We start from the raw sequence: 12,952 nt of genomic DNA, 5'->3' as shown, positions 1-12,952 counted from the left end.
GATGATGAAGGGACTGGAACATCTGTCTGGTGAGGAAAGGCTGAGAGACCTGGGGCTGTTCAGTCTGGAGAGGAGAAGACTGAGGGGGGATCTAATTGATGTCTATCAATACATGAGGGCAGCAGGAAGGCAGGGACAAGCTCTTGTCACTTGTGCCCTGTGGTAGGATGAGGGGCAATGGTTTCAAACTCCAGCACAGAAGTTCCACCTCAACAGGAGGAAGAGCTCCTTGGCTGTGAGGGTGACAGAGCCCTGGGACAGGCTGCCCAGAGAGGTTGTGGAGTCTCCTTTTGTGGAGACTTTCAAGACCTGCCTGGATGCCTTTCTGAGGGACCTGCCCTGCGTGTTTGGGGGTTTTTTGGTCCTGCTCTGGCAGGGGGGTTGGCCTTTATGATCTTCAGAAGTCCCTTCCAACCCCTAATATTATGTGAATCCCAGCTGCTTCTGTCACAACCATCATGTTATACAGTCCCTTTCACAAACAAGTCACTTAGAAGCAACCAGTGATAGTCTCTTTTCAGTCTTTACTCTCCCTACTACTGGAAAGCTGCTCCTGAGCCTTGGTCTTTGGCTTGATGGGAGCTTCTCCTCTGGGTTTGCATTAACATGGATCTCTGGTTTATTGCTCCTAGATGCTTCAACCCATCTAGTATAACCCAGTCAGAACCTACAGGAATGACTTTGAGAACAATCTCATCTTTTAAAAGTGAATGCATTTTATCCAACAGAACAGAAATTTGCCTTTGAAGCTGGAAAATTTAATCTGGGTTGATTTTTTTAAAATCAAAAGTGTAGGTGTGGAGACCTGGGTTTACAAAAAGGACAGGGAAAAAAACCCACCTGTGCTTAGTGGTTATTGCTACAACTGAATGTGACTGAAAGCAATCTACTTTTCATGAAAGTTTATGTAAGAAGTACTTCCAGGCATGAGCAATGTGACCATTTTCAGCAGCAGCAGTTGTCTTTAAGAAATACTAGATGTTTAAACCCTGCTTATTTGCCTGCAAAGATCTCTTGCCACAGCACATGTACATCTAAAAGCCACCTAAAGCTTGAGGGTGTGGGGCACCTGAGCAGAGACAGGGATGGCCATAATTTTTGTACATTCATATAAAACACTAACTTCCCCAGGTTGACAAAAGCCACAAAATTGTTTGATTAAAAATAAGTCTTCCTAACACAGACATTTTTTTTCCTGTCATGTTCTCCTGCTAAAGCCATTTTTATTTTTATTTTTTATGTTGGTGCTGAAAATAATGATGCAAGCAACTAAGTGTAATTGTAGAAAATTATTGCTGGTGATTTGCATATGAAATACACACCTTTTACTGCCTCTGGTTAGCATTGTTCAACTAGCTTATAAATAGTACAGCTGAACTGCTGCAAAGAGAAAACAGTTTTCCATGGGCACATGCTATGAATGAAGAAATGTTCAGACACAATGTGCAAGTTGGAGAGCTTTCATCAAAGCCAGCCAAGAGGGAAAAATGCTCCATTTCCTAATCACACTCTGGCTGGGAGAAGCTGGTCACATCTAGAAAGCATCTTTGCTCATCTGCAGAGAGTGAAGCTTTATCAAATTTGTGTTTATGTTTTGCTGGAGGGGAAAAAACATAAATTAATGTATTGGTACTTGGTTTAGATTTTTCTAATTACTCCTACATAACATTTAATTTTAATAATTTCTTATTTAATAACTGCTAAAATTTGAACCTGACAGTTGATGCAAGTCATTTGCTGTAATCATTGAAGGCATGAAAATGTCCAGATTTAAAACACTGGTTTTGGTGCAAGCAAAATACTCACTTTTCTGTACCATTTTGAAACTAAAAATGTTGGTCATTGTTCTAATAATAAAGCAGAGTAATTTTAATCCGTGATGTTTGGGGGAAGCGGTGAACGGAGGAAGAAAAAGTGGAATAGGGTAAAAAGGAAAGTTTTAAAGCAAAATGTTTATAACATGGCTGCAAAATGGCAATTTTCTTGTACTGTCCTATCAGAATATGCCTCAGAGTGAATTTTATAAATAATTTTCTATAGAAACATATAAATCTGAGGACTGCTGGTTTAGTTATCAGTGGGACACCTGGCAGCCACGGGCAATTCCTCTCCCTCTATTCTGCCCTGGTGAGGCCACATCTGGAATATTGTGTCCAGTTCTGGGCCCCTCAGTTCAAGCAGGACAGGGAACTGCTTGGAAGAGTCCAGGGCAGAGACACCAAGATGATGGAGTGGAACATCTCCCTGATGAGGAAAGGCTTGAGGGAGCCGGGTCTCTTGAGCTTGGAGAAGAGGAGACTGAGGGGCAACCTCATCAATGTTTAAAAGTATGTTCAGGGCAGTGTCAGGAGGACAGAGCCAGGCTTTGTTCAGTGATGTCCAGTGATAGGACAAGGGGCAATGGGTGCAAACTGGAGCACAGGAGGTTCCATGTAAACATCAGAAAAACCTTGTTTCCTGTGAGGGTGACAGAGCCCTGGGACAGGCTGCCCAGAGAGGCTGTGGAGTCTCCTTCTCTGGAGACATTCAAACCCTCCTGGACACGTTCCTGTGTGATGTGCTCTGGGTGGTCCTGCTCTGGCAGGGGAGTTGGACTGGGTGATCTTTCCAGGTGCCTTCCAACCCCTAAGATTCTGTGATTCTGTCAACATTCCCATGTGATCCAATTGCCCTTTCCTGCAGCAGATGGACTTGCAGCTTCTGCAGGTGCTTGACAGTTCAGTAAGGAAATCGTCTACGTCGCTGCTCCTAATTTGGAGCAAGAGGCTCCCTTTCCTCAGGAGCTGCACCCTGACAAAAGCAGTTTGCAAACAGAAAGGAATCAAAGTCAAGTGCCAGGGCTGCAGAGCAGGGATGTCCCACATGTAGGGGAGCCCCAGCATTCATTCCTCTGCCTGTGGGCAGGAGTTCGGCAGCAGCGCCGGGAGCTGCCAGCACCAGCGTGTGAAGATGGGGAGCAAGTGATGACAAGAAGCTTTGGTGAATCCACTGCCCATTTCTTGCCACTCTCTTCCCTCCACCCCTCCAGCAGGCAGTCTGCTGTATCTTTTTGGTGGCTTTAAAGACACCTGCAGAGAGAATTTCAGCTTAACAGCCACTTTCTGCTAGCGCTGGGAACACAGGCTTATCCTAAAAGAGAAACGTGAACATGCTAATGATGCAAATAATTAATGCATTTTAGGGATTGGTTTCTGAAAAAAAAATAATAAAAAATGAATGCAAAGACGGTCAGAAAGATGACTTCCAGAACTGGAAATATTCTTTCCTTTGAACTGCTTTCAGGGACTGAAAAGCTTTAGCTTTTTATTTTTCATAAGACTCTGTGCAGGTAAAAGTCCTTTGAAGACTACAAAGAAGAAAAGAGAAGTTTGATGCCTCACTTTTCTGTGAGATTGAAGTACTTGATGGGAGTAGTGACAGCTAGTGATCTGACCCAGAAGCCACTAGATAAACCTGCAGCATGGCACAGTTGCCTGAGGTAGCCTTTTGCATCTGTGAAAATTCAACATATCTGCTCAGAAGAAAAAGCAACGGAGAGATCCCACCAGCAGGTTTACCCCCGAGGAAGACGGTCTGGCTTCTTCAGCACTGCTTGGGGCAAGAAGCCTTCCCCAGCCATTCCAAAGAAGGTTTTCTTAACGTTCCCCTTAAACTGAAAAAGAGCTTTTCAGTCTTTTAGCAACTTCTATGAAGTTGGATGGTAAATTGTTGAAGATGGGCCACCCGTGCACTCTCTGTTGGCAAGACCCACGCTGGGTTACATTAGAAGCACAGCAGCTGATCAGGTGTGCCAGGCCACCAAACCCTCATGGGCAGTCCCATAAATCTGGTTGTCCCTTTCCTCTGCCCAGGAAGAGGCAGGGCTCCTCTGTTCCTGGATGGAGTATTATATAATACAATCACAGACTGGTTTGGGTTGGAAGAGACCTTCAAGATCATCCAGTTCCAACCCCTGCATGGGCAGGGACACCTCCCACCAGACCAGGCTGCTCCAAGCCCCATCCAACCTGCCCTTCAACACTGCCAGGGATGGGGCAGCCACAGCTTCCCTGGGCAACCTGGGCCAGGGTCTCACCACCCTCACACTCCAGAAATTTCCTCCTCATGTCTCACCTCAATCTCTCCTCCTCCAGTTTTCATCCATCCCCCTTGTCCTGTCCCTCCCTGCTCTTGTCCCAAGCCCCTCCCCAGCTTTCCTGGGGCTCCAGACCTGCCAGCTATTCATTACCTGATTCTTGTAACTGCAAAGCAGTTAGTTTCTAAGGGACCAAAAGTCCCTTCTTCAGGTCAGAAGTAGGATCAGCCCCTCTGCTCCATCTGGGGGGCTGCTGAACAGCAACTGGAGCAGGAATTTTCCTAGATGGACTCTTTTTGGCTGTTTTTCCTCACAATCCACATACACCAGCTTCTAGGTTCAAGGTGGGTTTGCCATCCCACTTCCCTGTGTCAGTTAACCTTAGGAAAAGCTTGAAACAGATTCTTGAGACACAGCAGTGTGAGCACTCTGATTGCCCAGGGGTGCTCAAAATACTGAAGAGTCACTGGAACAAGGTGGAAAGCACCTGCCCTGCAGGAGATGAAGGGGAAGGTGCAGTTCTTTGTTTCCTCCACAAATTCTCTCGCAGAGGAAAAGAGGGAAAAGGTGTAATTGTTAATTGTCTCCACGAGATGGTTCCCGAAGTACTGGGATGGCAGCAATGCAGGGCCCGAGGACCAGACTAGGCTCAGAGCCAGTGCTTTCCTCATAGTTCTCCAGGGCAAAACACAAGCCAGTGCTCCACAGCACAGCACACTGCAAAAGCCAAACCCAGCCTGTAAGAAGCTCTCAAATGTGATGTACAAGAGAAGGAGGATGACATGGAGGGGGTAAGGGAAGAAATAAACCTGCATGGAGAACAAATAAGTCAACACGGTGACCAGCAACAGCTAAACAGGGATAGTAAATTCCTAGTAAGTTCCTTCTAGCACACTCCAGTCAAACGTCTCCTTATCCTGAGCCCTACATGTCCCCACACTGAGAGGCAAAAAGGACTCCAGTGGACACACCTGGGGTGGTAGGTAAGCACCTCAGAGCTGCACACTCACTGCCCCCCACAGTGGGATGGGGGAGAGGATCAGAAAGGCAACAGAGAGAATTCCTGGGCTGACTTGAAGACAGTTTAATAGATAAGAGGGGAAAAAAAAAATCAAAACAAGTGGTGCAAAAGCAATCACCACCAACCAACTGATGCTCAGTTTCTGAGCAACAGACCCCCTTGAAACACACCCCATCCCCTGGTTTTATTGCTGAGCAGGATGTTATTTGGTGCAGAAGGTCTCTGTGATCAGCTTGGGTTGTCTGTCCCAGCTGTATCCCCTCCCAGCCCCCTGCCCATCCCCACTGCATTTACTGGGCATCAAAGTGAGGAGCAGGGAATTCCTTGGAGCTGAACAAGCACTGCTGAGCAACAGCTAAAACCTGGGTGAGTCAGCAATGCTGTGTTGGTCACAAATCCAAAACACAGCACCGTGTGGGATGCTAGGAAGAAAATTAACTCCATCACAAGAAGACACAGAAGATCAGGTTAAATTTTTGTTCTCTTCCACCTGAGGCTGCACCTGAACTGGCCTGTTCTGGGCTTGGATGGCATGGAAGCCATGCAGGTCAGTGGAGAGGGACCTCATTAGTCAGGGCTGAGGATCCATGGCCACCAGGAGAGGCTGACAGAGCCAGGGCTGCTCTGGCCTGAAGGAGAAGCCTACCAGACAAAGTGCAGCACACAGCTGCAGGACATCCTTAGCAAGACAGGCCAAACAATTCTTAAGAGCAACAGGTGGTAAATTACAGGCAACAGCCATCAGCTGTGGGGAGAGGGGCTCATGCTGGGCACCAGGAAGACTTCACAAGTAAGGTGGAGCAGCACTGAGATAGGTTGCAATGGGAACCTGTGGAAATTCCATCCCTGGTGTCTTCCAAGACTGGACTTCATGTTGGCAACAGTCTACTTGAAGTGGCAGATTTCAAGAGGGGACTTTCAGCAGCCCCTCCCAGCCAACATTTCAGTTCTTCTAAGTACTTCATTTTCCAAACAACCTTCCCACACAGTGTTACCACAATTGTGGAGCTGGAAACATTCGGCTGGCAGTTAAAAGGCTTCCCATCTCAGACCTCTGAAACAGCCATTCTAGCCACTGCAGCTGTGCTCTTTGTAGGAGATGAGTTTAATTTGGTTTATAAAGCAACTGGGACCTTGCCCTGTATTTTGTGCACCACGGGCCAGCAATACAATACCTGGGATAAGTTCAGAGGAGCAGCTGATTGGCATGTCTGTTGGATGACTGGTGTGAATGCTTTCCTCAGCCACCCCCAGACCACAGGCCTCCCTCTCCCTGACCTCCTTATAGAGGTGGGTGGGGAAAAGGAATCAAGGAGATAAAAGCAGAACAGCCTCAAGATTCCACCATTACTCAGAAATTGTATCAGGTGTGGGGAGTATGTTAATACACAGCAGAGACTGATTGACCAAGAGTTTGGTAGAGGGGAATAATACTTGCAGTTTATCTTCAGGAAATAAGACAGTAAGTACAGGCAAATATCTTACATATAAGATTACTTGATAATTAAAAGTAAATAAATGGTCGCTTACCAATATTAAGGTTAAAAAATAAGAGCAATCAGAACATTCTGGTGATAAAATAAAAACAAAAAAACAGGTCATTATTTTTTGCTGATTTGCTTTTATTAGTAAAAAGTACAAATAAAAATTGTACTTTCATGAAAAAGTAAACCAGGCTTACAGTTTTGCAATATGCTTGGTATTTTTTCACACAGTTGAGGTGACTGAGGTGAGATGGCTCAGAACATCTCCAGCAGACCCAAGCTTCTTGTAGCCCTAAATCATTATGAAGCCCTTAGCACAGGCATAAGACAAAGATGATTTATGGCTCCGAAGCAGAGCCAAAAAAAACCTGACATATGTTTCTGGCTGAATTTAGGTGTTTCTCCCAAGTACATGTTTTATGGTAGCAGAACTTCAGGGAACTTCACAGGTGAAAATGTGCAGTGGTTGCCCAAGGCAGATGCCTGTGCCTGCCACTGCCTGGACTAACCCATGCTTCTTGGTGCTCCTCTTCTGTCTCCAGCTTTCCTGCTCTAGGCAACAGCTCTAACTCAGGCAGAAGTGCCAGAGTCTTGGGAAGAGGGAAAATGCCAGGGCAGGCATCAGAAAGCAAGTGCAAGCAAGAAGCAGGCTGGTGTTGGAGCCAATCTCAAGAACAGCATTGAGTCCTGAGTTCTGGACACTGCACCCACACAAAGACTGTGTCTCAAGGGTGCTTATTTTACATACAATATAATGGTATCATGCAGGCATAGATTACACAGAATATGATGTATATTCTGCAGGATGTATTTTCAGTATATTTTTGGAGGAGAGGGGTTTTATTTATATTTTGCACCCAGAGGAATGCAACACGCTGGCCTACGACAAACAAGCTGTGTGACAGGGGGAAGGAGAAGGGAGGAGAGAGTTTAACAGAAATAACTCCACTTAGTGTTTGAGTGAGCGATGTAATGAAATCTGTTTGCTGTGCTAGCTGTCTCCAGATTGGGCTGTAATTACACCACAGAAGGAAGAAAGGTAGCTGAGTCTCAATCTAGATCATTTATGTAAACTCAGCCTTCTTGTCAACGGCGTTCTCAGATTGCACGCGTGCAAACCACAAAAATCATCTCCTATGAACAAAACAGAGACGGTCTCAAATTGCAGGCTCCTGATACACCTTCTATGCTGTCTGTAATTGGACTTGGAGAACTCAACACACCGAGCCTCAAAACTTCTCCAGCATTTTCTGAATTTCATTCAGCGCGGTGAAAGACTGTGCTCAGAGGGGAGCGTTCCTTCCTCCCTTCTGCCAAAGGCCCATGGCTAGCCTTGCAAATCAACACTTATTTGGCTTAAATGACTGCAAGTGTCACAAACCCAGGACATTCTTTTCTGTAAGATTGTGCTGAAACAAACTGCTTGCTCCGAAGGAGGGATATTCCCTCCCGTAGGAGAGTTGGAAAAGCCTCATCCTTCGACCCAGAGCAACGCATTTCACACGCACAGTATAAAAGCCAGGCAGTCACTTCCCTTAACAGAGCCAAATTAATATTTGATTAAATATTTTAAAGCTCCTACTTACCATGCTTGACACATTTTCTCAGACACAGGAAGCATTAGGCACGGGGTAGTTTTACATTTGAACACATGAGAACAGCGTGAGGAGACAGGACTGCGTGCAGACCGAACCAGGCTTTACCCCCAACTAACCCCCCAGACTGCCCTTCCCCTTGATCAGCGGGGACGTTCATTCCCAGCTCCGGCAGCTCTCTCTGGGCAGGTTTGAGCAGGTTTCTTGTGACACCTGGATCTTCACGCCCCTCCATCCCTCCCTCGGGCAGGAAAACCACCGGCCTCCGCCCTGGCGCCGTCCCCGCCGGGGCCCAATCAATACCGACTTATTTCCTGTCCATTTGCTGAGGTCACGGAAACAGGACTCATTAATTATTTCTACCGGTGCAGCCTCAAGTGAGCTTCTGGCACAACAAGCAAAAGCCATCTGTGACCTTTTTTTTTTTTTCCCCTGTCATCCTCCCCCCCCTCCTCCTGAATTTTTGGTGGCGGTGGCGGCCGGCGCACGTTCTTCCCTTGGGATGGGAGGATGAGGTTGGCGTGGGGCAGGCTGCTCCACCACGGAGGGAGAGCAGCTCTTCCCAGGGTGGGCAGCTCAGGGGAACCTGGTCATGGCGTAGATGATGTTGGCCAAGGCATCCCTGGCTTCGGAGGAAGGGAAGTGCTCCAGGGCTGCCAGTGCTCTGTTTCCATGGCAGCGGCAGAGGTCGATGGCAGAAGTCACACCTTTGCCGGCCTTGATGGCTTCCTGCAGCTGTCAGAAAACACAGGCACAACGGGGTGGGTTTGGGCAGGGCTGGCCACAAAAAAAACACCTCGGGGAGCAGAGGGTCCCACCGCCCCTTCCCCAGGTAAAGGCTCAACCCAAAGCCTTCAGGCAAAACACCCTCAGCTGCTCCATTTTGGTTCCCCGCGACAGCAAGACTGCAGCTCATCTCAGCTCCATCAACCTGCTCCTTCATCACTTGGAAGATGCTGGCACTCCAAAGGGCTCGTAGCATTTAAAAAAACCCTCACCAAATCAAAAACATTTTTAAGTATCTAATACCTAAATCACTGCCTTAGAGTTTCTGTGCAGAACTGGCAGACCTGCCCCTCACGCTCCTGCACTCAGCACCTGGGTCTGATGGACACCCAGCCCATCCCATTATTGGAACAGGCACAGGGTGACACACACACACACACACACACACTGAACTCCTGTATTTTCACAGAACCACAGAATCTTAGGGGTTGGAAGGGACCTCGAAAGATAATCCAGCCCAACCCCCAATTTTGTAACACAGCTTTCAATTTGCATACCATGATTCCATTTGTTAGAGTGGACAAAAAGCAAATTTTGTCAGAAAAATGGACTGTGTTAAACTTTTTCATATTGAGCAACATCCATGCAAACCCAATCTCATTCAGGCTAGGGGATTTGACAGTGGGTCAGAGACACAATGTATGAGAAATACAACACTTTCATGGAATAACAGCCATTTCATGGCAAGCTGCTGGAAAGCACCTAAAAATCTTGGGTAAAGGATGGGTTAAATTGCTATGAAATAATAAAACCAAATATGTCCTATAAAACATGATGTTTTTTTCCCAGGACCTCAATGGAGCTGAAGTCCTGAACAGCAATCACATTTATTAAGGGTTGGGTTTTTTTTTTAAATTATTTTTTCCTAAACAGCACCACGAGACTGCCAAGAAACGCTGATGTTTCCACACGAATATTCAGGTGTTCCCAGACCAACTCCAGCCTGATGCCTCATGCCAAAGGCTGGGAACCAAGGCCACGTAGATCACTGGGATGTGATTATTCCAAAAGCACAGCAGCATTTCATGATCTTTCATGCGTCCCATCTGGCTTTCACAGGGTTGGACTTCAAGGTCTTTTCCAAGCTTAATGATTCTATGATCACTGTTTCAGCTTTTAAAACAAGGGCTTTTGTGAACACAGATATTTCTACCATCACTAAAAAGGGGTTTATGAATTATTTTTCCCTCCAATACACAACCCAATGCTCCAATTCATTTATAAATACATCAATATAACCTCATCTATCTAGTTTAAAATGTGTCTAAGCCATGACCAAATTGTAAAAGTCACCCATTTTATGTAGCTACTTGCATTCATACAGAAGAAATGACATTTCCTATCTGAATACAAACTGAAGTGGATTCATTATCTGTATTTAAAGAAGAAATTAGCTGAAAGCATATTACAGCACTTGAGTGTTGAAGTCCCAGTTCATAAAAATTTTATTCTCTGATTGAGTTAAAATCTTCGTGCACGATGTGCTGGAAAGGAACTTGCTCTGAGGCATAACTGCATTGCATAGCTAATTAAACATGTCCTCTGATGAATGGGAACCAGCCTTGTAACCACAGCTCTACAGCAAAGGTGGGACAGGTGGGATGAGGTGCATGGGCAGCATGAAAAGGTGCTTCTTCTCCCTTCCTCTAGAGAGAGTCCAGCAGAGGACAACACAGATGACTGGGGGACTGGAACATCTCCCTGGTGAGGAAAGGCTGAGGGAGCTGGGGCTGTTCAGCCTGGAGAGGAGAAGGCTGAGGACAGACCTTATCAATGCCTACAAGTGTCTGAGGGTGGGTGCAGGGAGGATGGAGCCAGACCCTGCTCAGCAGTGCCCAGGGACAGGACGAGGGGCAACGGGCACAGGCTGGAACATGGGAAGTGCCCCTGAAAGATGGGGAGAAACTTCTTGGCTGTGAGGGTGACAGAGCCCTGGGACAGGCTGCCCAGGGGGGCTGGGGAGTCCCCTTCTCTGCAGATATTCAACCCCCTGGATGCAGCCCTGTGGGATGTGCTCCAGGGGGTCCTGCTGGAGTGAGGGTTGGACTAGATAATCTGTAGAGGTCCCTTCCAGCTCTGACAGTTCTGTGAGTCTGTGATACCTTGAGGCACAACTTTGTGAGATGGTAGGACCCAGACTTCTGCAGTAAACTTTGCCAATTCACTGAGGCTCATTAAAAGGTTTAGCCTACCTGGTGATACTCCTGCAAGTACATATTGAGATGTAAACAGGAAAAAAAATAGCTCCTAAAAACCAAGATCTGTAAACTGATCAAAGACCAGAGGAGCTTAGTTTCAGCACAGATGATTGCTTATATGTACTGTGACTTATTCCTAGCACCAAAATCTGGAATGGGGGAGAAATCTAACACAGGAACACAATCCATTTACATGCCTGTCTTGTCTAAGCCCTTGGCCACAAGTAGTGCCTTGAAGCCAAAACAATTGCAAAGCTGGTGTCAAGCTGTATGTGGAGGAATGACACCACCAACATCTGACTATTGAATGTTTCCAAGCAAGGTTCCAGGAACTTCAGAATGGAAAATACCTGCTCATATGGCAAGTTCCTTCCTCAGCTTTTCACTTAGAGATCATCCTAGGTAACAAACAATTTATGGTCCTTAAAACCTTCTTTGTTTGATATTCCACCTGCAGAACAGTGGGAGGTGTCCCTGCTCATAGGAGGGAGCTTGGATCCTGATGATCTTTAAAGTCCCTTCCAACCTCAACCATTCTATGATTCTGTGACAACAAACTGGTCAACTCAAACAAGCCCACTTTGGGGCAAATCAGTCTAGGCTAAGCAGCCTGCACACCAACCCCATCTCAGCTGGGGTTGCAAAAGGAAAAAACAAAACAATCAACAAAGAAAAGTAGTGAAATACAGAAATACAGTAGAAATACAGTCTGTAACTCTACAGGGAACCATGTTTCAGTAGCCCTGCTGAATGTAAAAAAGCCTCTAGCTGTACTGTTAGTTGTATTCCTGTTACACTTTCAGGCTGTCTCTCAATTTTTGAGCTTCAGTGATTTTATGTCATGAACTTCACAAACTAAGTACAGTAAAAAAAAATAATCCAGTTTATATGTTTTTTTTTTTGTATTTCATTTGGATAGGAGCAGCTAATTTTTGAGGCAAATAAACAGAAAAGCAGAATAAACTGCTTTGTTACTTTTTAAACTTTAATTAAGCTCCCTCATCAATTTCTTCTAAATAAGGGAATCTGCTCTTTTAGTCTCTACTTATATGGCATCATTTTGTGCATCAAGGGTATTTTCACATGTAGGAACAAACTTCATCCATCACAAAAACACAAGCTTCTTCCGAGTGGCATTCAATAATTAAAACAGAATCCAAGTCAAAATACAGATTGCTTCAGCACACTTTTCTCCAGCTGAACTGCTGGAACACTGCATGCCAACTTCTAAGCTTTTGTTTAGAACACTGGCACCAGAGTCCTACACATTTCTAAAGGTGCCAAAACCCTGAAAAATTATTCAGGGTGTCTTGTTTTGTAAATTCAGCTCTAGAGAATAGTCTTGCCATCGTGCAGCCAAGTTAAGACTCAGATAGAAAATGATATGTCCCTGCCTGCCCCTCAACATACCAACAGTTTTTCTTCAGCACCTTCTGTTTTCCTCAATATATTCAGATACTGACCAGGCTTCACACTTTGGCTTGGTACATATGAAGCTGGGAATCCAGAAGTTTTATGTCTGATGGTTGTTCTACCTACGTAAGAAAAGGCAACAACAACAGCAGCCACTATCCCAACAAAATCTTCACAGGCTGGGAAAAAGATGCCTGGCTAGGCACTGGGAATACAGCAGAGTCTTCCTCCACTCAACCTGCTCCACCTGCACCAAGCCCAGCCTCATCCACGAGACCTGCAATACATTTATTCTTATTCCTTCTCATTCCCAAGTCTGTGGCTAGAAGGAGAGATGGCTCTGATCAAGAGTTACAGGTTAAGGGAGAGAATAAAAGGTA

General features: G+C 45.8%; 1 protein-coding gene across 1 annotated transcript in view; it reads right to left on the bottom strand.

The window, feature by feature from the left end:
• Positions 1-6,697: 6,697 nt before the first annotated feature.
• PDSS2 (decaprenyl diphosphate synthase subunit 2) overlaps positions 6,698-12,952 on the bottom strand; it is a 111,836-nt gene continuing 105,581 nt past the window's right edge. Inside the window, exon 8 of the mRNA XM_051613157.1 lies at positions 6,698-8,910. Within this exon, the coding sequence (XP_051469117.1) occupies positions 8,752-8,910 (159 nt within the window). The 3' untranslated portion in view covers positions 6,698-8,751. The remainder of the gene's footprint in view (positions 8,911-12,952) is intronic.

Source organism: Apus apus, chromosome 3 (genome assembly GCF_020740795.1).
Source record: "Apus apus isolate bApuApu2 chromosome 3, bApuApu2.pri.cur, whole genome shotgun sequence".
NCBI classification, from domain to species: domain Eukaryota; kingdom Metazoa; phylum Chordata; class Aves; order Apodiformes; family Apodidae; genus Apus; species Apus apus.
This window is presented reverse-complemented; position numbering and strand designations above follow the sequence as displayed.